The sequence below is a fragment of the Chelonia mydas genome, chromosome 18 (genome assembly GCF_015237465.2).
Source record: "Chelonia mydas isolate rCheMyd1 chromosome 18, rCheMyd1.pri.v2, whole genome shotgun sequence".
Lineage (NCBI taxonomy): Eukaryota > Metazoa > Chordata > Testudines > Cheloniidae > Chelonia > Chelonia mydas.
The window spans coordinates 9,050,705-9,076,176 of NC_051258.2; the positions used below are offsets into that span (position 1 = coordinate 9,050,705).

General features: G+C 48.1%; 1 protein-coding gene across 1 annotated transcript; it reads right to left on the minus strand.

Moving 5' to 3' along the window:
• Window positions 1-1,438: 1,438 nt before the first annotated feature.
• On the minus strand, window positions 1,439-15,802 carry LOC102939319 (trypsin-3). Its single transcript, XM_043531827.1, has 5 exons — window positions 15,484-15,802; window positions 10,228-10,387; window positions 8,648-8,789; window positions 3,196-3,408; window positions 1,439-1,664 (listed from the first exon to the last, which is right to left on the minus strand). Exons 1-5 carry the CDS (start codon window positions 15,536-15,538, stop codon window positions 1,512-1,514), a joined length of 723 nt encoding a protein of 240 aa, XP_043387762.1. The 5' UTR covers window positions 15,539-15,802; the 3' UTR covers window positions 1,439-1,511.
• Between the last annotated feature and the right edge of the window lie 9,670 nt (window positions 15,803-25,472).

The window sequence follows — 25,472 nt, forward strand, 5'->3', positions numbered from 1 at the left end:
TCACCAGACAGGCCATTCACCCAATTTTAAGCCGGATAGTCCTGTTTTTCTATGGTTTCCTTGTCGGTACCTAGACAAACCTGGACATCACACATGGAAGCCGCCATTTTGAAGAGTGTGCCACTCTGCCCCTGCTGGCATGATTTCGCATGCACCGCGTGTGTGAGGTCACGCTGTTGGGGTCACGCAGGGGGTGGCAGGCTGGTGCTGTTCCCAAAGTACCGGAATGTCCACTATTCAGGGGATGCATCAGTGGCCACCTTAATCCTCACTGCAAAGTGGGCAGGTTCCAGCCCGACGGGAACCGGAGCCCAGGTTCTAACCCTCCCCCTCGCCCCCAGCTGGGTCAGCTAGCCTGAGCTGAAAGAACCTCCAAACAGGTAAAAGGATTTTCTGTGTGGACAATAGAGGGGTTTGGACCAACACCCAGGTAAGAGCCTGTATTACTTGTGCAGTGCAGATCTACCCGAAGTCTGTGTTTGTCCCAGTGTGTTCAGGGCCAGGCTCTGTTCCCATTTCCACCTGCACAGGCCTCATTGACTCATTGTCAGGACACCCTTGGTGTCTTGGTGGGTGTGTCTAGGGGGCACAGTCTGGCTCAGGGGGTGTCTGCACTGCAGATTCATGCCCTTGGTGAAAATCTTTAATCAGATTAGTCTGATGAGGTGTATTCAGCTACCTAGATTGACTCCCTCAGGCAATAAATAATAAGGATGGCCGGTGTGTGTCTGTGGTGGCTGCAGACCTGTCTGAGCTGGAGTCTCCTAGGCTCTGTTCGAAAGCCCATTGAAAGACTCCCATTGACTTCAGTGGGCTTTAGATCAGGCCCATGGTGATGTTCTGACACACAGGTTCAAAGGAAAAACCCTCCTGGCAGCAGCTTTAGTCATTCAGTACCTGAGCCAGGTCTTCATAATGCGCCCTACAGGGGAGAGAATACACTAGTAATTAATCATGGCCAAGTTCCGGGCATAGCCAGCTGGTGTGGACAGCAAATCACTCAGCTAATATTTAAAAGGGAAGTGACTTTGAGCTTATTTTGATACCAGGAACATTTTGTGCTCAGAGATGGATCATTCCCCCACTCCTGGATGTTTGATCTATTCAGTGGTTTTTACTGCACATTGCTTTTCTTTTTCTTTCCATCTCTCTCGTGGCTTTTAATGAAGTTAAAATTGGTTCTATTAATCCTTTGCCTGCGATTCCTTCTGGTTTTTAAGTAACTTTCAGCCCCCGCATGTTTTCAGAATCCTAAACCTGTGGAGTTATTCTATTTCCATCAAAGGCAGAAATCAGTGTACCTGACGCAGAATTTGAGAGGCATATATACTCCTTGCAAGAGAGTGCTTTTTAAAAAACACCATCTCCCTTCTCCCCCAAGGTGACTTTCAGACGGTTCCAGGAGGGCTACATTTGAAGGAGCTTCTTGTTTCTTTTTCATCACAAGTTTATTTGCTCAAAGCTGGGAATGGGCAGTGGAAGGTGCACGTTGAGAGGACATGGAGCCGCCACTATTCGCGCCTAAAGATGGTTTTGTAAATCCATTTCTGAAAGTTGGCTACTGCGGTGTAAACACCTGGGTACCTGGGACGAGCGCAGCTGTTTCCCCAGGACACAATCCCGAACACTCGGCCCTCGCACACCAGTGGCCCGCCAGAGTCCCCCTAGAAAAGAAGCAGCCACAATAAAGGCTTTTGGTTTTCTAAAATGGTCTGGGGGGGACCCTTCCATCATTGTAATAAACACCTTTCCTGTCTAGGAACAGGAGGACCAAGAACGCTCTGGGGCAGATTCTCCGTAGCCCTACACCCTAGGTAGGCATTTCACCAGTGCAAAGTAGGTATAAAATGCTGCTCACTCAGAATAGTAACAACCTTCTTTGCATTGGTGAAAGGTGCATGGCAATGAGGAATCAGGCTCCTAGATTACATTCCATATATTTCTGGACCTGAGTCCCAGAAGGACTTAGGCAGCCTGGAGGGAATTCAGAGATGGAGGGGGCGACTTATGAGATCACAGTCTCTGCTCGTGTAAATGGGCTCTATGCCACCGATGTCAGAGCTTTGCCTATTTACACCAGCAAAGAATTTGGCTCCGTGAATGTAACTTAACACATTTCCCACCCTGTCCTGACAGTCCCGTTCAATGGAAATTGCACCTGACCCTTTCCCGGGGCAGCACCCCTGCCCAACCGATGGAACAGTTTTCTTACAGGACGCTAGAAAGACCCATCAAAACTGGCACGGTCCTGCCCTCTGAGAGACAATGCTGGAATCCCAGAGAGATTTAGTCCAGCCCTTGGGGACATTCTGCACCATTGTGCCTTCCTATGTGTGATGCAGTAGCATCACGCAATGACCTGGTTTCACAATACAAGAACATGACCTCATGCCGCACTGGCGACGTGATGACTAGGTTCTGCCAGACAAATGATTAAAAAAGAGGTAATGCATTTTAGAAGGGACACCTTCAGCTCCATTGTGCTTTCTTGCTATTGTCTTACCCAGGAAGAGGGGGGGAAAGAAGCTAGCGCATTTCTAGCTTGCCATTCTGTTCTTCTTGCTATAAAAATAGATCGGCCTTCTCCACCCACCCTCTGTGCTTCAGTTCCGGGCGTGAATCATCTCCAGCTAGGAGGTGTGTGATCAAGGCTTTAACTCTATGGGAACTTGAGGACAAGGCAGCGCAAGACAGCTTCCTGCCGTGTCTCTGTGCAAGCATTTTACTCCAGACCCTTTCTCATCACGCTGCCCACTGGCTGCAGTAATGGTGGTCAAGATTTTCAAAAAGGGACTCGTGGTTTTGGGTGCCCCATGTTGTCCCCTGAGAAGACCCTGATTTTTGTCCCAGAAAGTGCATCCTCAGGAAACCAGGTCCTTTTAAAGGTGTATTGGGCACCCAAAATTTGAGAGCCCCCAAACTCACTCGTCACTGTTGGCTTGTGTCTTCCAAGTCTGTCTAGAAAAGTACTAGTTTCCTATCAGATGTGGAGGAGGCAGGAGATGCTTGTTAACGGATGGATTCTTTTTAATGGGACCCAGCGGGTCTAAAGACCCATCTGCCACTGAGTGCCTAGCAGTTTAGGATGGTTCTCTGCAGCTTGGGCATAGCTGGCTTGCTAGCAGGCCGCGCTCTCCCCGGAGGAGAGGTTTGAACTGGCAGCTTCCTCTGCAGAATTAAGGAGGGCAGCTGTACCTGGCAGGCATCTTTGCCCCCTGTGTTGAACCCGGCACAGATCATGTTCTTGGTGATGTGTCCCGCATAGGAGGCCGTGCTGTTACACTTCCCAGAAGAGATGATAGGCAGGCGCAGGCTGCGAAGGGTGTCTGAAGTCATCCCGCCCATGGGAGTGGTGTAACCCCAGCCAGAGACTTGGCAGAAGCGGCCCTCCCTCACGACCGCTCCTTGCTGGGGAAGTGGCACAACGGAAACAAAAGCATTATGCACCAGTGGCCTGTTCAGCTGTTCGGAGACACCAAGGGGAGAGTCATTACTGACTGGAAAGAAACAGAGGCGGGAACAGGTGATCATGGGCATAGGGCCTTGTGTACGATGACAGGCGAACGTCATGCAACTCACAGCTCGGGTTCCATTCATGTTTGGGATGCTTCCCTGAACCAGGTAAGCATCAGCTGCAAAATCGAATCCAGATCCAGGGTTTTGGTTTGGCCCATCATGGAAACAGGACCTGGCTGCAAAACTTGGATCTGGATTCAGTTTCCAATCTTTTCCTCAAAGCCATGGGGTGTTTGGATCCACTGTTTTGGTCTAAGACTTAAACCCTTATGGAAAGTCCTATAGAATGTAAAAGGCAATGAGAATTTTTCTATAAGATTCTTTGAATCCTCCAATAGAATCTAGAAGAGAATTATGTCCTGGCTATAGAATTCTATAGGATGGGTCAAAATACCTATAGAAAGGATTTCATTCTCTATGAAATTATCATGGTTTTAGGACTAATTTCTATAGGAGCCTATTTATTATATTTCTACAGGACCCTCTTTGTCTCATCTCTAGTAAATTCTGTAGGCTTCCCACAAAGGTGGTGTGCAGCAGCTGTAAAAATTGTATTCGCCACTCCTCAACTTTAAGGGAGGATCTGTTGGATTGTTCAGGCCCTTTCTGTTAGCAAAACAGAGATGCACAGGGAAGAGTACTGAACTAAACATTTTCAAACCCTCAGAAAGGTTTGGTTTGAGTTTTGGGTAAAGGTGGAGGTAATAAATTTATAGAGTTTAAGGCCACAAGGAACCATTAGATCGTCTATTATGATCTCTTGTATATCACAAAAAGAAAAGGAGGACTTGTGGCACCTTAGAGACTAACCAATTTATTTGAGCATGAGCTTTCGTGAGCTACAGCTCACTTCATCGGATGCATACTGTGGAAATTGCAGAAGACATTATATACACAGACACCATGAAGCAATACCTCCTCCCACCCCACTCTCCTGCTGGTAATAGCTTATCTAAAGTGATCATCAAGTTGGGCCATTTCCAGCACAAATCCAGGTTTTCTCACCCTCCGCCCCCCCACAGACAAACTCACTCTCTTGCTGGTAATAGCCCATCCAAAGTGACCACTGTCTTCACAATGTGTATGATAATCAAGGTGGGCCATTTCCTGCAGAAATCCAGGTTCTCTCACCCCCTCACCCCCCTCCAAAAACCACACACACAAACTCACTCTCCTGCTGGTAATAGCCTATCCAAAGTGACCACTCTCCCTACAATGTGCATGATAATCAAGGTGGGCCATTTCCAGCACAAATCCAGGTTTTCTCACCCCCCCCCCCCCCCCCCCACCCCACACACACACAAACTCACTCTCCTGCTGGCAATAGCTCATCCAAACTGACCACTCTCCCCACACTGTGCATGACAATCAAGGTGGGCCACTTCCAGCATAAATCCAAGTTTAACCAGAACGTCTGGGGGGGGGGGGGGGGGGGGGGGGAGGAAAAAACAAGGGGAAATAGGCTACCTTGCATAATGACTTAGCCACTCCCAGTCTCTATTTAAGCCTAAATTAATAGTATCCAATTTGCAAATGAATTCCAATTCAGCAGTTTCTTGCTGGACTCTGGATTTGAAGTTTTTTTGTTGTAAGATAGCTACCTTCATGTCTCTGATTGCGTGACCAGAGAGATTGAAGTGTTCTCCGACTGGTTTATGAATATCACAGGCCATTACATTTCACCCAGTTACCCCTGTATTGAGCCCAGTAACTTGTGTTTGGCTAAAGCATCTTCCAGAAAGGCAGCCAGCAGGCCCCTGAAGAGATCAAAAGCTGAATGGAGAATCCATTACTTCTCTTGGCTGTTTGTTCCAATGATTAATCATCCCCAGTGTTAAAAACGTGGGCCTTAGTTCCAATTTGAATTTGTCTGGCTTCAGCTTTGGCCATTGGTTCTTTTTCTGCCTTTCTCTGCTGGATTAAAGATAATTTTAATACTGGTATTTTCTCCCCATGAAGATACTTATATACTGTAATCAAGCCATCGCTCGATTTCTGATACACTGAACACACCGATCCCTTTAAGTCTCTCACTGTAAGGCATTTTTTTCCAGCCCTCAAATCATTATTGTGGCTGTTTTACTCCACCCTCTCCAGTTTTTTAACATCCTTTTTAAAATGTGGACACCAGAACTGGGTGCTATATTCCAGTATTGCTTTCACTAATGTAAATGTAAATTCCCCTCCCTCCTTCTACTCCGTATTCCTGGGGTTATGCATCCGAGGATGGCATTGGCCCTTTTCGTCACAGCATCACACTGGGAGATCATGTTGAGTTGCTTGTCCACTGTGACCCCTAAATCCTTTTCAGAGTCCATTCGTCTTCAGTCTATAATAAGTTACCCACCCCGGGCTGTCTCTTTGAGCACTATAGGAGCAGACGACAGCATCATTTGCTATTATATTGGGATGATAATATAGTTTCTAGAGCTTTGAGGATGATTTACCAATGTGTGCTGTACATGCTCTCTCTGCAGCAGGGCCACGCGCCGAGAGCAGAAACCAAGGGCTATGTTCATTTGCACACACTCCCCATTGCTAACGGCAGGAGTCTGCAATCTCGGTTTTCAGTCTCTCTGAATGGTTCATCCTGGTGCTTTGGAAATATGTGATTTTAGGGAAATAAGAGCCAGGCTACCAGGGGCTCTTAGGAGAGAACTGAACTGCATCACTGTGTTCCAGCAGCCTCTGAGCTGCTGCTGCTTCAGTCTCGAGAAGCCCCCTCCAGCTCTGCACTGCACGTTCCCTGGGGGGGAATCGAGCAGACTCAGTGCCTGGAGCCTTAGACGGCATCGCTTTAATGATTATTTAAACTCGAGACCATTCTTATTAATACACAATGCACTTTGCAAACCTATTTGAATATATGAATGCTGTTTAAGTGAAAACAATACCGGCTTAGCCTGAAATGTTAATTTGTTAAAGGCAATCCTCCCTGGGAATTTCATTTAGCTCCCCTTTCGGTTTCCTTCCCTGGCTTGGACTTTTCACGGCTTCCTTTTGAAGCTACTGGATTAGTAAAGGGACAGGCAATCTTAAATGAGTCCCTGTTACGTCAGGTAACAGAGGCTCCTTTGGCTTACAGAATATTTTGAACAGCAAATGCTCTTTCAGTAAGGGATTGCCACCTGGGAAAAAATCTCAGGAGAAACCATTCTGCAAGCACCTAGCATTTGCCTAGAAGACTAGATCTAGTGAATTTGCAGCGTGTGCTCTGCATGGGGATTTGGTGGGATTTCTTTCAGTGGCTGGGCTTGGATTCCCTCATGTCCCCCATGGACTGACTTACATTCATCAGCTCTTGGTTTTTATAATACAGCATCTGTTGCAGTGTGTTCAGTCATTTTGTCCCTGCCTTTAAATGATTCATTAACGCTGCTCCAACTCCTTCTCCTGAGCAAACGCTGAACCTCATTGTCCCACGAATGCTTAGTGAGCTTATAAAGACCGGGTTCCAAAACCAAAACACAAGTGAAAAGATCACACAGGATGCGTATAGGCAATAGTGACGCGTGCCCATTCACCCACTCACATGAATGCTTCTGCTGTGTGGGTGTACAGAACTAGAAGCGGGCATGATTATATTCTGCACCTGCACGTGCAAATTCAGTGTGCATTACCGTGCATCGCCGTTTAAACCTGTGGCACAAACAGAAAGGCTTTGGGGCTAAACTGGCTCTCACCCATGAGGATACTCTGCAGAATCCTTTTAGATTGTTTTTTGCAGGGATGGGAGGGCAGGTTGGCCCTGATATTGCGTATAAGCCACTCCATATCCTTTAGGGACGCTTGTCCACTCAGCCTGCTCAATTCCTTACCAAGGAGTGGTAGGAAACAACTGACAATGACAGAGAGGCCAGAACTCAGGAAGTGTATCTCCAGCCTAGGTACTAATCAGTGCCTAGATACCACAGAGGTTGGTACTCTTCACTAAGGTAAATAGGCCCACAGAGTGAAAGAGACCCTGTGAGATCTGAAATGTACAATGATCAGTAACTAATCATAATACCTAGCACTTATATAGGAGGTAAGTATCACTTTACAGATGGGGAAACTGAGGCACGGAGCAGGGAAGTGACCTGCCCAAGGGCATGCAGCAGAGCCAGGAACAGAACCCAGTTCTCCTGAGTCCCAGTCCTGTGCGCGTTCCCCTGGGGCATATTGACTTCCTGGGTAGAAAAGCATCAGAAAGCAACAATCACATAGAAGAATGCACACCCCTCCTCTGACAAATTGTCCCCCCTCCAGCTGGTTTGCAGGTAGCTGGTGCTAGAGCCTCACAGCTGGGGGAGCTGGGAAGAGCAGGCACGTTTGTCCTGATTACTAGTTACTGGCCTTACGGATCATACATTGTGTGTCTTTTGGAACTCAGAGCCCCCTCCCTCACAGGGAGTAGTAGCCCTACTTGTGTCAAGGAGGAGTAAGGCAGTGTTCATGGGGAGAGGGGGCAGTGCAGTCTAGGCCTCTGGGATCACTACCCTGGAGCTGGACAGCATCTGCCGTAGCAATGGGATAGGTAGGGCTGGGTAGGCCATTCCACTCCAGTCTCCTATTTCCAATGGCTAGTAACATTGTCAACAATGTGCTTTTTGTGGGGGACACTTGGCAGGGTTCGGTTAGTTTGTTTTATTTCTTTCCAGGTTTGAGAGAAGGGAGATGAAGGTGCTTAGCACCTCCAGCAATCAGACCCTACGTTTATATCAGAAGCAGTGCAGATGGGGCGACGGGCCTTGTACTCCAATTTGGGTTCTTGTCCTGGCTCTGCTGCTGGCCTGCTGAGTGACTTTGGGTGAGTCACATCGCTCTGTGCCTCAGTTTCCCCATCTGTAAAAAGGGGGTGATGATTCCTCTCTCCTTGTGTAAAGTGCTTTGAGATCTACAGATACAAGGTGCATGTACGAGCTAGGTATTTGTTTTCATTAGGGGTCATTGGTGGTTTGTTCCTCTTCACCTTGACGTCCTGCACATTGCTACCATCCCTGCCTTTATTTCCCCTACCAAATGCTTAATGTCTGAATGCATGCTCATCGGAGCACATGTAGTTTGCTGTGAACAGCCAAAACAATCTGTAGTGACCCCCTCCCTCTCCAACAGCCGTCCTCCCTTTCATGGCCTGGCGAAAGCTTGTTACCTTAATCAGCATGATGTCCGCATTTTTGGAAGTGGAGCTGTAGTCCGGATGAACCACCATCCGAGAGGGCCGGAAGATCTGCTCTGTGCCTTCAAAAGTGGAGAGAGAATATTCCCCAGCTACAATCATCATCTGGTTAATTCTGTTGGGAGACAGCAGAGAGCCTAGTCACCGGTGCATCAGTGCTGGGGAAAAATATCCCTGCCCAGGTCTGACGTAAAATGCAGTCCCTCAGAGGACTCAAAACATTTCACAAGGCTTGTAGCACTCACAGAACTAGCCATGTGAGATCTTGTGCACCTTTGTTTGAATTCACATGGAGTCAACACTGAAGTGATGGAGGGACCTGTGTGTGTTTGCCTAGTGCGTAGATCTGGCTGTACGACTGCTTGGAGGTACACGTGACTGTGGGGGCGGGCAGCTCTGGGGTGAGGTGCGTAACAAATAGCATCATTTCCATTTTGCAGATGAGTAAACCAAGAAACGAAGTGAGATGTAATGACAGGGATTCAGAGGGAGAGCTGGGAATCCAGGCCTCTGCTCTGCTCACTAGAGAATCCTCCTTCCCAACATCTGTGTTAGAATTCCACAGTCTAATGTTTCTCCAGAGAGAGGACAATGAGCTTGTCCAAAGCATCAATATTATGAAATGTCGCTTACTAGGAATGGGCAAACTGGTTGGGGTAAAAGAAAAACTGACAGAAATTGTGCCCCGAACTTTGGCTGCACCAGCAATGAGATGGGAAAAATTCTGGTGAGCTGCTTTTTGCTGCAGCTTTTTTCACATCCTTGCTGCTGCTCCTGTGATGACCCCCCCGCCGGAAGTAATGCCAAGTCCCCCAAAGAAGGCTGTTCTTTCTGACCTTACTTCTTAAACACAACCAGGAAATCCTTGCAATTCTAGGACCCCAATTCAGCTATTCAGCAAAGCACATGTTTAACTTTAAGCATGCATTTAAGATTTAATGGGGCCCCGAGACACAAGGTAGATTGGCACTGGCTCAAGGTCACATGAGAGGTCTGGAGCTGAGCTGGGAATTGACCTTAATAGAACGTAAGCACGTGTTCAAAACACCTTGCTGAATTGGGGCCCTAGTGAGACAGCCTGGAAAAGTTTCTTGCCCTCATTGGTCAGACCCAAGAGGCTCGGATAGTTAAGAGAAGCAGCCAGACTGTAGGGTCCTTAATATGAACCAAACCTTCCCACCTTTGAAAAGTCATCCCTCCTTACAGCTCACCAGTCTGTGGGTGTAGGAGCTATAGGCATGTGAGCTGGTGGGGTCTGTGTGGAGATATGTACCAGATCCAGGGCCCAGCTTTCAACCTGAGAACTTAAACTTAGGCACCAAAATCCCTATATAGACACCAAAATGGGAACTTGGGCACCCAAGTTTGAAAACTGAGCTGGGAGCGTGTGTGTAACTATGTACAGGAGTCCATGGAGCTGTGATGTTTGATGGGAGCAAACCTCTATACTCTGCTGTGAGGGGAGGCTGGTCTCTTGTCTGATTCCCAGATGTCTGGCTGTGCGCTCTGAAGGCTGATGTTAAGTGGCCCCTGATTCTCCTGGCATTCCTTACTCAGTTTTGCAGTGAGCAGCCGTCAGGACCCAGCTTCGGCTGACCAGCGACCCACCACAGAAATGGAAGCCTGTCTTCCTCTTCAGGGACACCAGGTACTTGGAGGAATGTGGTGCCACTATGTAACCCCCGATGATGCGCTGGAGGCTGTTCTGGCCATCTGCAGAGCAAAGGCAAAACTGTCAGGAGGAGACAACTGGCAAACCCAGCTGCTGTGTCATGCATGAACTCTGGCTACCACTCTGAAACGTCTCACCCCAGATCCCAGTATCACTGCATGCCGCTGGACAGATCCAAGTGTCATTTGATGTAGGCTGCTGGCCAGGCCTTATTTTGAGGGAATAGGAGCTCTGAAACCAAATAACCTTCCAGGACCTTTGAATATTAATCATGACCCCATGAGTTGCTGTGACAGCTCAGGCCCTGCGAGGACCATCTAGGGGGAGATAAATGGGACTACAGAAGACGCTACACATCAAAGAGGCACTTTAAATCACAGACAAGGTGCCAGCTCCCTCCCTGTAGGCTCATGTAGCTTCCATTAGCATCCGTAGGAGTTAGACATCGGCGCCAAGGGGATGGATGGACCCCTCAGGAGGGATTCTGATTGATCTACCGCTCTATTATCGTCCTCTCGCTGACATTAGCAAGACGAGAGTCCATCTATTATTCACACAGCTACAGGCCTTGATTTCTCCACAGGCGACAGAGCAATGATAAATATACAACCTCGTTGGTTTTTAATCGGAATTTTAATCAATCTGAATCCAGTTTAATGCTCACCAGAGTGAGGGGCTAATCGTACTAACCTGCCTGACGCCTAGTGCAGGCAGGCCCCAGGCGTCTATCCCACTGGAGCAGCGTGGCTACCCTGCTCCTAAAATAGAAGGGGTTAAAAGCAGCCCGGGAGAGGGCTGTGGCTGGGGATGGCTGATTGGGGAAGCAGCCGCAGCTGGGCCATGCCCCAATCAGGCCCCCGCTGGCCTGTATAAGAAGGCTGTGAGCCAGGGGCCCCAGGAGTCTCTCTCCAGGCTGGGAGAGAGCAGGGCTTGGCTGCCTGCCTGACAGGGTACTGAGGGTGCTGCCGTGCTGGGGAAGGAGCAGGCTGAGCGGGGCACTCCAGGATGGCAACGGCCCGGTGCAAGGCCCATAGAGGCAGAGGAAGGCAACAGGTCCGAACCCCCTTGCCTATGATGAGTGGCCTTTACACTGCCGTCTGCCCCAGGGAGCGGGGGCTTGGTGATGACTGGCCGTAGCCCAGACTGGGGCAAGGTGGGGATAGTGGGTTGGGGGTCCCCCAGGAAGGGGAGACCCAGAGGCAGAGTGTGGGGGTGCTGTCAGGGGGCAGAACCCAGAGAAAGGGGCACTGGGGTCTGTGAGGGACACGGGGGCCAGAGCTGTGCAGATCACTGGCCTGCAGAGGGCACTCCACGCTGGAAAGAGCTAATTCCCCAATGACCAGCAGGAGGGGCCACAGGGGTGAGTCCGCTCCTTTACACCCACCTGGCGCCCCAGCTCTGATCTGACTTGTTATCCCAGTCTCCAGCATGGCTCTCCTAATGCACATCCGTTATGGCCTGGCGCTACCCCTGCTCTTCCAGGCCTGGGCCTCGCTCTCAGTCAGGGGCTGTGAACTGGTTGTCTCGTGAACAAACGGGCTCTGGGATAAGTCCGTCAAACTCGGGTCTGATCTCGAGCAAACAAATGGATTGGTGCCAAAAGGAGAACGCCGGAGCACTAATCTAGTCACCTCCAAGCTAGATGATTCATTTGCATCTTGTTAGATGCTGAGTTTCATGGCACAGAGCAACGTTTCTTGTAACATGTCTGCTCTGTTCCTCTAATGAGCAGCCATTAGGCTGTTTTCTTTTACGGACAGGTAACAATGTAAGGGCTTTGACCTGCTGTGTATACAGAGCACCAGTAAACTATTGAAACAGATCTTTAATGGCCCACAGCTGGGCAGATTGTTACCAGTACCAGTGAAAATTCGGGAACAGTATGGTTAACGCACAATCGTTTATTTGAGAAAGATTCACACAAGCAGTAAAGGTTATATAATACCTATCTTCCTAACAAGCCTCAATTCCCCAAGTATAAACCCTCAGTAATTATGTTGGCCTTACACAGTATCCTGATTGGCAAACAAAGCAGGTATAGCTACCGGTCCTAGATGGAGACTTCTTCTCTTCTCTTCTTCTCCCCTCTCAGATACTTGGTCTGCCAAATGTCCCTCGAAGCAGGGTCTTTCTTGGTTACCCGAAGGCCTTCTGTCTTACAGCATCACAGACCTCTTCAGATGTTGATTGGAGAACTAACTAACTAATTTACTTTGCTTACCATTTATACCTTTTGTTCTCAAAGGAGTCACATGTCCCAAAAATATGCCACGTGAGTGTTTTATTACTGGTTTTCTCTAATTAGTATTTTAGAAGGGGGCTACAAAACTGGCACAGACCAAAGCTCAATCAACATTTACCCTCCCATCAGTCATTCACTTGAGCTCCTAGTGCTGTGTCCTCCAAAAGGGGTTATTTCGATCTGGGTCAACCTGTACCAAGCTCACCGATGGCATGTTTTTGTGTTTTCTTTACTTTGTGGGCTGGTCGATCAGCTGACGTGTTTCAAAGGCTATGTCTACACTACCGCGGTAAGTCGATCTATGCTATGCAACTCCAGCTACGTGAATAATGTAGCTGGAGTTGACGTGCCCTAGGTTGAGTTACCGCAGGGTCTACACCGCGGCGGGTTGATGGAAGAAAATCTCTTGTCAACTTACCTTACTCTTCTCGTTTGGGGTAGAGTGCAGGGATCAACTGGAGAGCGATCTGCAGTCGATTTGGCGGGTCTTTACTAGACCTGCTAAATCGACCACCGGTGGATCGATCTCAGAACATCGATCCCTGATGAAGTGTAGACCTGCCCAAAGTCTCATGTTGAGACATATGCACAGATGGAGCCTCAATTATCCATTCAAGTGCAATTTCAGCACACTCAGTAAATTTCCATACCACCTGTCTGATGCTGAGAGAATCCTGCTCCCAGAATCCTCTAGCCAATTCAGACATCCCAAGCCACACCAAATTCATGCTTACCACATTATTCATACCAATCACAACAATTCAGAATAATTTGGCACCATCCCAACATAAAGTGCACTGGCTTTATACATCAATAAATAGGGTGCTGTGTTGTCAGAGTTATCGGCACACTAGCTTCACTGGGTTACCTAGAACATCGGTGACCTACAGATGAATCTAAGTGACGGAGACACTGACAAGGCCAGTCGGCTCGGTTGCATCACTGCAGTTGTGACTCTTTTGAACAGGATGGACAATCATGAGCAATGACAATAGAGACCTCTGTTGAGGCAATGGTACCAACACAGACTGGATGCTAAAAGGTGACCCCATCAAAGCCAATGTGCTCTGGTAGGTCAGTGTAGTGCCTGCCACATGAAAGTGATGGAGGAACAAATCACGGTGCTTGGTCTGCTCAGTGCAGTGTCTACCCGAATGACCTACTGAGAAATGACCGCCCCCAAAAGAAGCTGGTACACTTTGTTGGGTGAGTGTAGATTCAGGGCCTTGGTGGCTGGGGCAGAGGCTGAAGAAGTTGCTGAAGCTCTGATCTAACCTGGGACACTGGGAAGCACTGGCCCAGAAGGTGGTGTGAAGAATCTGCTGTTTAATGACTAATTTACCTAACCTTTTCAAAGAGGTAACAGCATCCTCACTTTTACTTGGCCCCTTGTCAAAGAACACCAAGACTTGGCTATATAACAATAATGTAATAATTATTTGAAGCCTCCTTTGATTTAGGATGCGAGTTGGTCACCTGTGTAAGTGCCAAGGCAAATATGCAGTTAGGGGTCTGCGAGAAGAACCCATTATTTTGGGTGCTCTGAGGCAAGATTCTGAGGTCTCTATTTGGGTTTACACTTAGGGCTCCTTACTGCAAAGTGCCAAGTGTTTCTGGGAAGTGCTGAGTGCCCACAGCTCCCAATAAAGTCAATGGGAGCTGAAGGCTCTCAGAAGCCATCAACTCATGCTGAGACCAGGTTTTTAGTCCTTACTCTGGAAACTTCCTTCTGAAGTCCATAAGAGTTTGTCCTGCATAAGGACTCAGGAAAAGCTTCAGGTTTTGGCCCTTTCCTAACATCCCAAAATTCCTCCCAAGAATCCCCTGAGCTGAGGCATTGCCCTGAGTTTCTTCCAGTGGTGCAGTCCATTTCCAGGGCATCTGATAGGCAGGTACCTGCTTTCGTGGCGTTATTTCCAGAGAACAATGAAGTGTGTTTGATTTGTGTGAATACTCTTTCTGTCGAATTACACCGTTCTTCCAAAAAGTCTCCCTGTAGGTGGCCTCTTTGTCTAGAACAATTTTGCTCAATTGTGGCATAATTTAGGAAGCAAACTTGCCTTGCTAATCGTTTTACTAAACAGATACTGAATGATAAACACTTTGGGCATGTTTCCTCCTTTTTACTTTGTACAGCTCCTTTCAGAGAATCTCCAAACGTATTAAAATAATCAATTAAGCCTCACAATGCCCTCAAAAATATTATCCCTCTTTTACAGCTGGGTAGGCTGAGAGGTTGAGTGAACGGTGTGAGGACAAATGGTATTTCTATGGCAGAGCTAGGAATATAACCTAGGAATCCTGACGTCCAGTCCACTGCTCTAACTACTAGACCTCGTTCTCCTCTCAATATCTGCAAATGATCCATGCTGGAATCTCACAGTACAATGTCTTGTTTCTCTGGAGACTTACTGAACTTGCCTTGGTGTTGACAGTGGGCCAGTTTCACCTGAAATGTTGGTCCACTGAAGATACACTGGGTCTAATTGACCCTTGGTGTATCTATATAGATAGACAGATAATAACACACATAAGTAAATTTCCAGGTTTTCTATCAATCTGATGGTTTAAACAAATAACGTTATTAGTTCTGCAACAAAACAAAACAAAACAAATAAACAACCTGTGAAGAATGCTGAAGGTGAATCAGATAAAAATGAAACCTGGGAACAAAATATGGGACATCTTAGAGAGGGGGAAAAACCAGGGTAGATTTCTGGATATGCAGAGATGTAAACTGTAACAGGGACTCAGGTACTAATTCACCAGGAAGAGTATTTACACAAATCCAGCACACTTCTCTATGTTACAGATGCACATTCAGCAATCTAAAGACAGTAGGGTTTCCAGACATGAAAGGCCATCTAAAGCTAGATATGCATATGAAATACTCACCGATCAAAGAAAATAACTGCAGGAACAGCAGAAGGCTCAGTGCCAGATAATTCATCTCAGAATCAATGTAAGATCTTACAAGCACCTGCCAAAGGTAGCTTCAGCTCTTAGCTGCTGAAGGGAGAGAGAGACCCAAAGAAACTTCACTTCATACCTAGATATCCTGGTTCCTCTTTCAGTTTCCATGACAACGTGAATCCCAAAGAGAACAATCAATTATTCATGGAGGCATTTCAGGACACTGGTGTCTGATTGACTAGAGTTAACCTTATGTTCTCATCTTCCTCCCCTCAGCATCCAGCTGAAAGGGCCATAGCCTTTACTGCTCACAAACGCTGAATGGAGCTTCTTGGGTTTCCTGGCAGTGAAGTGACACTGATTCCAACAAACCATCCCTTGGCAGACAGGGAAGGCATTTCTTGAAGGGTCTCCATCTCCTGCTTCCCTTCAGGTGGCACTGCAAATTAAAGCAGAGATCCACTCATCTGAGTTGTCAGAGCTGGAGCAGTAGCAGCCCAGAAGCGATGCGGACAAGCTGCTCATCAGTGCTGGGCAAAATGCTTTTGATAAAGCCTGAAACAGGGTCAAATGTGCCTTGTTTGGGAAATTCATGGCAAACTCAGGCCTGGATTCACCATTGCCCTGCAGCTTGCGGTGTCATCATTTACACCAGCGGAAGAGAGTGCACACCTGATGATGTTTGACCCCTGCTTTGCACTGGTACAAATGACTGCATGTGGAGTAGGCTATGGGGAATCAGGCCACCAGAGGGGCAAGGGGATCGCTGGGGGCAATGAACCTCTCAGGTGGATCATGGGCCCAGTATGGAGCAACCCATTCCCCTGGTTTTACCAGGTGTAATGTTCACTATGAATTTTGGGGTCCTGTTAGTTCCTCCATGTTGGTGTAGATTTACCTCCACAGGCGAGAGCATTATTCCAGCTGCTAGGCGTTAGTCCATTAAACCACCAACTGTGAGCAAACTTCTGCCTTCAATTTCATCCACGAAACCCCACAGAAGGAAAAGGACGTGCATGAGGCAGAATGCAGCTCACTATGTTGAATAAATCAATCAATCCTAGAGCCATGCAAATAGCTGTGATTGTGGGTGTAAAACGTATGCAGGAGAAAGTGACATATTGAACCTGGCTTCAGCTGCAGTATTTAGGATGGTGTTTGTATGGCCCTCACCCCCATAGAATCGGAGTGAATCCAGGCTGTGTGCTGGCTACGGCTGGGAGAAATATTCAGTCAGACCGTTTTGCGGGGGGGTTTTCAGTGACACTTGCATGTGGTAATGATGATGCTCCAGATCTGGGGAAAATAAAAAGAGCTGATTCCATTCTGCAGGTGGATGGTGACTTATTAGCACCAAGCAAAAAAATGCAGGCGTTAAGACGATATACACCAAGACATTACTCAAATTCCCTGGAACCCATACAGATAGCTCAGCCTTTTGTTTTACGTAGCAGTAATACAAGGATCCTAAGGGCCTGCCTCCTGTATGACACTGGCTCCATAACTAGTTGGCAGCCGGTATCAAGTGGAGTGCCCCAAGGGTCGGTCCTCGGGCCAGTTTTGTTCAATATCTTCATAAATGATCTGGAGGATGGCGTGGATTGCACCCTCAGCAAGTTTGCAGATGACGCTAAACTGGGAGGAGAGGTAGATACGCTGGAGGGTAGGGATAGGATACAGAGGGACCTAGACTAATTAGAGGATTGGGCCACAAGAAATCTGATGAGGTTCAACAAGGACAAGTGCAGAGTCCTGCACTTAGGATGGAAGACTCCCATGCACCGCTACAGACTAGGGACCGAATGGCTCGGCAGCAGTTCTGCAGAAAAGGAGCTAGGGGTTACAGTGGACGAGAAGCTGGAGATGAGTCAACAGTGTGCCCTTGTTGCCAAGAAGGCCAGTGGCATTTTGGGATGTATAAGTAGGGGCATTGCCAGCAGATCGAGGGACATGATCGTTCCCCTCTATTCGACATTGGTGAGGCCTCATCTGGAGTACTGTGTTCAGTTTTGGGCCCCACACTACAAGAAGGATGTGGAAAAATTGGAAAGAGTCCAGCGGAGGGCAACAAAAATGATTAGGGGACTGGAGCACATGACTTATGAGGAGAGGCTGAGGGAACTGGGATTGTTTAGTCTGCGGAAGAGAAGAATGAGGGGGGATTTGATAGCTACTTTCAACTATCTGAAAGGGGGTTCCAAAGAGGATGGATCTAGACTGTTCTCAGTGGTAGCTGATGACAGAACAAGGAGTAATGGTCTCAAGTTGCAGTGGGGGAGGTTTAGGTTGGATATTAGGAAAAACTTTTTCACTAGGAGGGTGGTGAATCACTGAAATGTGTAACCTAGGGAGGTGGTGGAATCTCCTTCCTTAGAAGTTTTTAAGGTCAGGCTTGACAAAGCCCTGGCTGGGATGATTTAGTTGGGGATTGGTCCTGCTTTGAGCAGGAGGTTGGACTAGATGACCTCCTGAGGTCCCTTCCAACCCTGATATTTTATGATTCTATGATTGGCTTAAGCAGGTTAGCATGAGTGAAGCATAGGCCTGTGACCCTTCGTTAGATAAAACAGCCCCAAAGTTACCCTAGATTTGGGGTAATCGCTTGCTTAAGACAGGAGTTGGTACATAACAAGACTAGCCAACCACAGGACTTTTGAACTGATACTAGGCTTGGATAGTTTTGGATAAAATCGTTGGCAAATGTTTAACCACAAACTTGCTTTAACAACCGTTGACGTGTATGGTAATGAGCTAAAAGGCATTAATATGTTAACCTGTAGGATAAAGGCATCCCAATATTATGAGGGTGGGGAAGTTAGATACGGACATGGGAGGCTGGGCATCTGAATGAGTATTCATGATAGTCCTCAGGCTCTGTAACAGACCAGGCCACCATGTAAGCAGGTGGTGAGCTATCCTCATCGACCCTTCAGTTCTTCATTGTCATCATCTACCACCAACCTTCGGGCATTTGGGTCTGGACCGCTGGACTCATTTGGATGCCAGGGATGGGGCTGGTCCTTTGTCTCTCACCACCAGATCCCCAAGGAAGGTTGTGAGTATATGAGCACATGTAAGGAATGATACCAAAAATACTGCTGCTGTTTGTTTATGTGGTTTGGAGCTTTCTTGTTTTTACTGGTCGTGTTACTAAAAGTGGCTAAGGCTTTGCTTAGCCCTCAGTGTGACATGCTTTGCCATGCACCCTGGGTTCCAACAAGATATTGAACTTGTTAGTTTTAATTCTGTTGTATCTGATTCTGGTCCTAGAACCCTATTAAATTACTATTCATTGGCAACCAATACAATTATAGAATCAGGCTACATCACACACAAAAGGACAACCATCTGTTTCCACTGGCACCCACCAGGGACTTCCAGAAACTAACACCTGTCTTCTCCCATCTCAGCGTAACTCCACTTCTGCAATTGCCTACAGGTCTTTTATAGATTCTCCCGCATCAGCAGCAGGTTCTGTACCTCCCACAGGGCCACCCTTCCCTCTGGCCCATGTATTATCCTACATGATGGCTGTGAGACAGTCACTTCCCCCTTAAACAAATTTGTGCTCTGGAAAGCCTGGGGCTGAGCTGTCTGTATTTAGGTCAGCCAGAGATACTCTTCGGGGGCCTTCCTTTGAGCTGAGGAAATGTCTGCAGAGTTGCTCCAATTTTGCAATGTGTGAAAGTGGTCTGATGAATTTTTGAGTAGACAGTTTCTCTTTTTTCACTATGTGGATGTTAGGGATCACTAGACAGAATGAATCTATGCACACACGTGCAACTACACATAAATACCTGTGCATAGCCATGGATCCTGGAGCGTGGCCCAATGCAAAGAGCACAAGTCAGGGGTGAGTGAGTGAAGGTGTCTTATTGCACTCTTTTGATCTCTGTGATGCTCTGTGCAGGGCTGGTCTCTCAGTACCGTGTCAGGGCAGCCCGAGGGTTGCTCTAATTTATGTCAGGCTGCGGTGGACACAGAGAGCTGAAAAGAGAGCCCCGGACCAACAGGAAGTAGAGAGATTCTGGCATCATGCACTTTCCTCCAGCCACACCAGCAGCAGGGAAGATGACTCTCCTGTGGCTGGTTAAATTGACTTAATGATCAGAGGGCTCCAGCTCTGTGACACAAAGCAGCTGTGCTGAAGCAGAGGATCTGGACAATATACACAACTACTAGGACCCAGAGAAATGCTCACCATGGTCCACTCAGTCTTATAACACGTGTGTGGCTGTGGAATATAGATCGGTATCAGGGGATACTTATTGCCAGAGTCAGGCTGCTGGATTTAAAGGAGGGCATAGTAGTCTAGGCTCTGGTTGAGCTCCATCATAGGATTCTTCCTTTGAGTTGGAGCTAAGGGGGTGCTTGCTGAACTCAGGCTACCCCAGGCCCTTGAAGAATCAGAATCATAAAAATATAGGGCTGGAAGAGACCTCAAGAAGTCATCAAGTCCAGCCCCCTGCATTGAGGCAAGACCAAGTAAATCTAGACCATCCCTGACAGGTGTTTGTCCAACCTGTTCTTAACCTCACAACCTCCATTGGAAGCTTATTCCATAGCTTAATTATCCTTATAGTTAGAAAGATTTTCCTAATATCTAACCTAAATCTCACTTGCAGCAAACAAAGCCCGTTACTTCTTGCCCTTCCTTCAGTGGACATGGAGAACAATTGATCATTGTCCTTTTTGTAACAGCCCTTCACGAATTTGAAGACTGTTATCAAGTCTCCGCCTCAATCTTCTTTTCTCAAGTCTAAACATGCCCAGTTTTTAACCTTTCCTCATCAGTCAGGTTTTCTAAACCTTTTATCATTTTTATTGCTCCCCTTTGGACTCTTTCCAGTTTGTCTACGTCTTTTCTAAAGTGTGGTGCTCACAAACTGGACACAGCGTTCTAGCTCTGGCCTTACCAGTGCTGAGTATAGCGGGACAGTTGCCTCCAGTGTCTTTCATATGACACTCCTGTGAATACACCCCACAATGGCATTAGCCTTTTTCTCAACTGCTTCACATTCTTGATGCTTGTTCCATTTTTCATCCACTGTAACCCCAGATCCTTTTCAGCACGACTGTCACTTAGCCAGTTCTTCCCCATTTTGTAGCTGTACATTTGATTTTTCCTTCCTACGTGAAGTGCTTATCTTCATTTAATTTCATGTTGTTGATTTCAGACCAAGTCTCTGATTTTTCAAGGTCATTTTGAATTCTAATCCTGTCCTCCAAAGGGATTGCAAACCCCTCCCAGCTTGGTGTCCTCTGCAAATTTTCTCAGCATGCTCTCCACTCCATTATCCAAACCATTAATGAAAAGATAGAATAACAGACTCAGCCTTTTCAACGGCAGCCACTTAACTTGAAAAAGGGGAGAGGGGCAGAGGTACCTAGGATAAAATGGAAGGCGAAAACCCACAAGCATTACCAAGACAGCTGAGCCACTATCCAGTGGGGTTTGTGATCCCTTCGAAAAAGGGAAGGGGACTAGGAGGCAAGCCTGTGAGAAAACATCAGCTTTCTACCTTAGTGGCTCCAAGGCAACAGACATCAAAACCAAGAAGCAAAATGATCAGATTCAACCTTGAGAGCGCCAGTGCTTTACTATTCCCCTCACTGCGAGCTGGACTGAAATGCTAAAAAGTCCTGACAAGCAGCCCCCAGCCCCTTCCAGCTCTGTGTGTCTCTGGCTTCAGTTTAATTTAGAAAAAGCTTTTTTATGGCTCTACATTTAAAAAAAAAAAATCTCGAAGTCACTCGATCAATAATACTCTCCTTGGCTAAATAAATGTGGGGATATCAGTTAGCAGGAGAACTCTGGGTTGTTCAGCGGCCCCTCGTTACAACAGGGGCGATCGATACAAGAGGCATGTAAGTAGTCACTCCTTTTTATTATTCATACTGGCATTGATCGGCAAGGAGAAAGATGGAATAATTCCCTGGGCAGCGTAGCCCCTCTCACAGGCTGTGCCCGTGACGCACTGCTGAGTGTGAGTTACCGGTCCCCTCTCTGTGCCCGATCCATACAGGATGAGTCCATGGCAGCCTAGCTAGGGAACCTGAGATTTTCAGCTCAAGCTGTAGCAGCTTATGCTTTTAGATCCAGAGGTCCCCAATTCAATTTCTGGTGCGTCAGCCAAGATAGCAGAGGTTACACACCCTCGCCAAATATTTCATGTTCCCATGAGGGATGGAGGAAGCCGTTCAAATCAAATCAGAATCCACCCAAGACTTGGACCACAGCAGCTGATATCTGGCAATGTCAGGAATCTCACAAAAGAGAGACTGTTCCCAGGAGTTTCCCAGCCCGGCCTGTTAGCCAGAGGGATTAGGGTATGTCTGGAGAAACATCCTCACAGTGGCATCTTCATCTGAACCACTGACGGTAGTTGGAGGTTCATTCATGGCTCATTCGGGGAGGCAGAGGGGGGAGTGAGTGGCCCGAGCAGAAGTTGGGCCCAAAGCTGCAGTGCACTTTTCAGTTCCTTGTTTGTAATTTCTGATCCCACAGGAGCACCTCCGTGCGAGCTCAGCCAGGGCTTGGGGGAAGTGGAGGCTCCTGCCTATCATCACGAGGCAATGGCGTTTTCACAGTGACTTAGTCCTGACCCGAGGCGAGTCTCTGGAGCTGATGCCGTAGACACTACGTTCTCCCCTAGCTAATGCCAGTCAGGAGTACGCACTGTGTTTTGAATGCACAGAGTGAGTTGCTTTTGCATTTCCCTGGATGAGAGGGTGCTCAGGGCAAGCCATGCAGGCATCTCTGAGAGAACAAAGAGGGTCACCTACAAAGCGCTCTACCCACGCAGAGGGCTCTCACTCTGTGAGTGTGACAGCTGCCATCTTTGCAGACACTGGGAACTCAACTGGGGATGTCCAAAGCTAAAAGCATGAGCTAATGAGCCAGGCTCTCTAGTTCAGAGCTGAACAGAATCTTCTGTGGATCAGGCTCAGACGGGGACACGTAACACACACTGACCAGTGGGTTACGTTCACCCTGGCTGGGAGAGCACCATTCAAGCATGTCACACAGGAGCACCCAGTCCCCTCCCTGCTATATAATACGCAGCAGTCGGCTGGCACTCTCTGAATTCCTCTGCAAGCTCCCTAAAAGGAGTTTCTTTCTGCAGGAAATGTGCCGAGACGCAAAGGACAAGCCCATCTCCAAGCAAGGCCGCTGGTCCACTAACATCCTTTCCTCATCAGGCATCGCAGTGCACTGAATCTCCACCAAGCCCTGTTGCTGCCTGTGAGCTGAGCCACCGGAGGGAGAAGGGAGGAAACTATGAACGAATGCAACAATCAGAACACCAGCAGAAGGTGGCAGCAGGATGGGCGTTCATGACACAGCGTGAGCAAAGATACTCCAAGAAGGTAAGTTCTACAGGGAAACGACACGTTGTTCCTTCTAGTGCTGGCAGGTGCTCTCGCATCTCAACTGTATATCAGTGGGCATCGATGTTGGCCAGTGCGAACACTTCTACCGCAGGCTAAGGGGCTCTCCGCATGTAACCCTGCTGCTGCGAAGGGCTGCAGCCCTGGAGCAGAGCATTCCTAGGGAATGCGGGCACAGCTGCAGAAGAAAGGCATCGGATAGGAACACGCCAGTTTTGCCTGGTGGCTACAAAGGGTGAAGTCTGCACTGCAGACCCCCCCTGGGGTTTGGAACTGAAGAGAAGAAAGGCGTGGCCAGGTATGATCATGAAAATGTTAGGGGAGAAGATGTGGGCGCCCAGGGAGGAGCGTGGGGATGAGTCTCGGGGTCCTCGGGGAGAAGAGAACCACCCTCTGAAGACAGGCACTTCTAAAATAGATAATGCTGTTGAAACACCAAGCAGCCTCCCAGTGGTGCGGTATCAGCTTCCTCCTATGCAGTGACACAGGCTGCTCAGAGACAACAGGGTGTACCTCGGATTCACAACAGGCCTCCTCCCTCAGCCACACGAGCACACCTGGGCTGTCTCACCTTTCAAGTCTGTGACAGTGAGGGCAGTAACCAGTATCTTGTATGCCCCCCTCAGCCACTCACCTGTACACAGGGCCTGTACTGTGTCCAGGTATCCCTCAGCAGGGCAATGAACCCCTGAGGACTGTTTGCTGAGTCACCGGGTGTCATGGAGTTGAGTCTCTCTGGCGGAGGGGACAGAACAATTCTTTGTTAACTGCCTCCCGGGCTGGGAGCCACAGTCCTGGATCCATAAAGGCAGCATCCCCGCGTCCCGTCCCAGGCCTCTACTGTGTGTTCTGTTCAACCGCCAGGGAAATCACAAAAGAAACCCATCTGCGAGAGGAGGAGTCTTAGAGACTCCAGGTGGGTGAGGTCATAGGTTGTATTGGACCCACTTCTGTTGGTGATAGAGACAAGCTGGATCCAATAAAAGATAGGACCTCATCCAGCGGATCTCTCAAATACCCTGGGACCAACAGGGCTATAACAGCACTGCATATGGGAACTGCTAAGGCAGTTATGGATCCTATTGCCACTTGGACACCGATTCGTAGCTTGCCTCTGTCAATCATGGCTGACAATCCTCCTCTGATAGCCTTTTGTGAAACCAGTTTGGCCTCTCCACCTAGTCCCAACCTGACAAGTATCCACAGGGTCGTGGCCCCTTGTTGGCAGCACAGCTGAGAAACCCGTGGCTGAATGCACCATGCTGATGACTGGCCTACTCTCCAAGGTAGGGTGCTGGATTCATCAATCCTCTGCATCACAGGCTCCCAGGCTTCCATTGCCCGCATTCCTTCAACCTTTCTGTGTTAAAATGAAAAGCTGACTTTAATGCCACCAGTCCTGGCCGAAAGGCTTCAGATACCAAGAGGGACCCATGAGCAGCACACAGGATTGACTCTGCTTCCCTCTTGTGCCTTGAGGGCGACCCCTCCATGGCAGGGTGGAGGTATGTAAGTGGGGTACTGTGGGAGGAGCTGGTACATGCCAATAATTGTTCCGTGGAGAGAGGTTTCAGACTCCAGGGCTGTCAAGCCAACCTTTCCTGAGTGCTTAAAAAAAAAAGAGGGTCAAGAAGCAATGATCTGCGTCTCTTCTTGGTGTTTTCATTGAATGCTCTTTTTACCACCACTTTTCCAAAGAATTTATAAAGCAACTGTTACTGGACACAGCTGCCAGTGCCGACACTTACACCCTGATAATGAAGATGGGCCCGTGATTCTCCTTTGGATCCAGAGACGGGTGTCTAGTGCCCCAAAAATCTGGGAATGTTCCACTCAGACCCGAGGTTTTCATTCAGCCCATTATGACATCTCAGGCACCATTTGCAAATTCTGATTGGACTGGGGAGCAAAGTTTGAGGGTGCTAAAATCTCGGGGTTTGGGTCAGGCCCAGGTCAGCCTGGAAGGCTAGTGAGCCTCTCCCAGGCAATTCAGTAATTTCCCCCAAGGAAGAAAGCAAAAATATAGAAGGAAAGCAAGCTGGACTCAACTATCAGATATATCAAGGAAGTGGGACAGTCGCCAGCAGCTGGAAAACGATCTCTTAATTAACAGTGAATTAGACTCCTGCAGTAAGATAAAAGGAAGACAATGTGGCATAATTAAAGAACAAGGAGAGCAATTTGCTTCCCATGCCCCTGTGCACCCCGCCCCAGCAGGGTCCTGCTGCAAATCAGAATCGTTTGCTCCCACTGTCACTTCCATTTGATCCTGAATGTCCTCATGTATCCTGGTCTGCCTGTCACCCACAGGGGCTCTCTGATGCCTGCCCCACCGCCCTGTACTGGGTCAATCCTTAGCATGCAGCTCCCATCTCCCTCGGCTGCCTGATTTTGGTCATTACATATGATGCTTGACTCTGAGATTAAGGAAACAATCCCCCTGCAACTTTCCTCCTCCTCTGCAATTTGTGTGTCCCGCCCTTTGGAGGCTTCTGTGGCACATTTTAACAAACAAGCATCCAACATTCGGACCACAGACAGTTAACAAAAAATCTAGACATGACTTAGCCACCTGCCAG

Bases quoted from the DNA above. Each gene is read 5' to 3' on its own strand.
- LOC102939319 (XM_043531827.1), bottom strand. From the start codon at position 15,538: ATGAATTATCTGGCACTGAGCCTTCTGCTGTTCCTGCAGTTATTTTCT. The intron at 3,409-8,647 runs GTAACAAGCTTT...CCACTTCCCCAG, and splicing joins CGGACATCATGCTGATTAAG to CAAGGAGCGGTCGTGAGGGA. The intron at 1,665-3,195 runs GTACAGCTGCCC...CTTCTTTTCTAG, and splicing joins GGGGCAAAGATGCCTGCCAG to GGGGACTCTGGCGGGCCACT.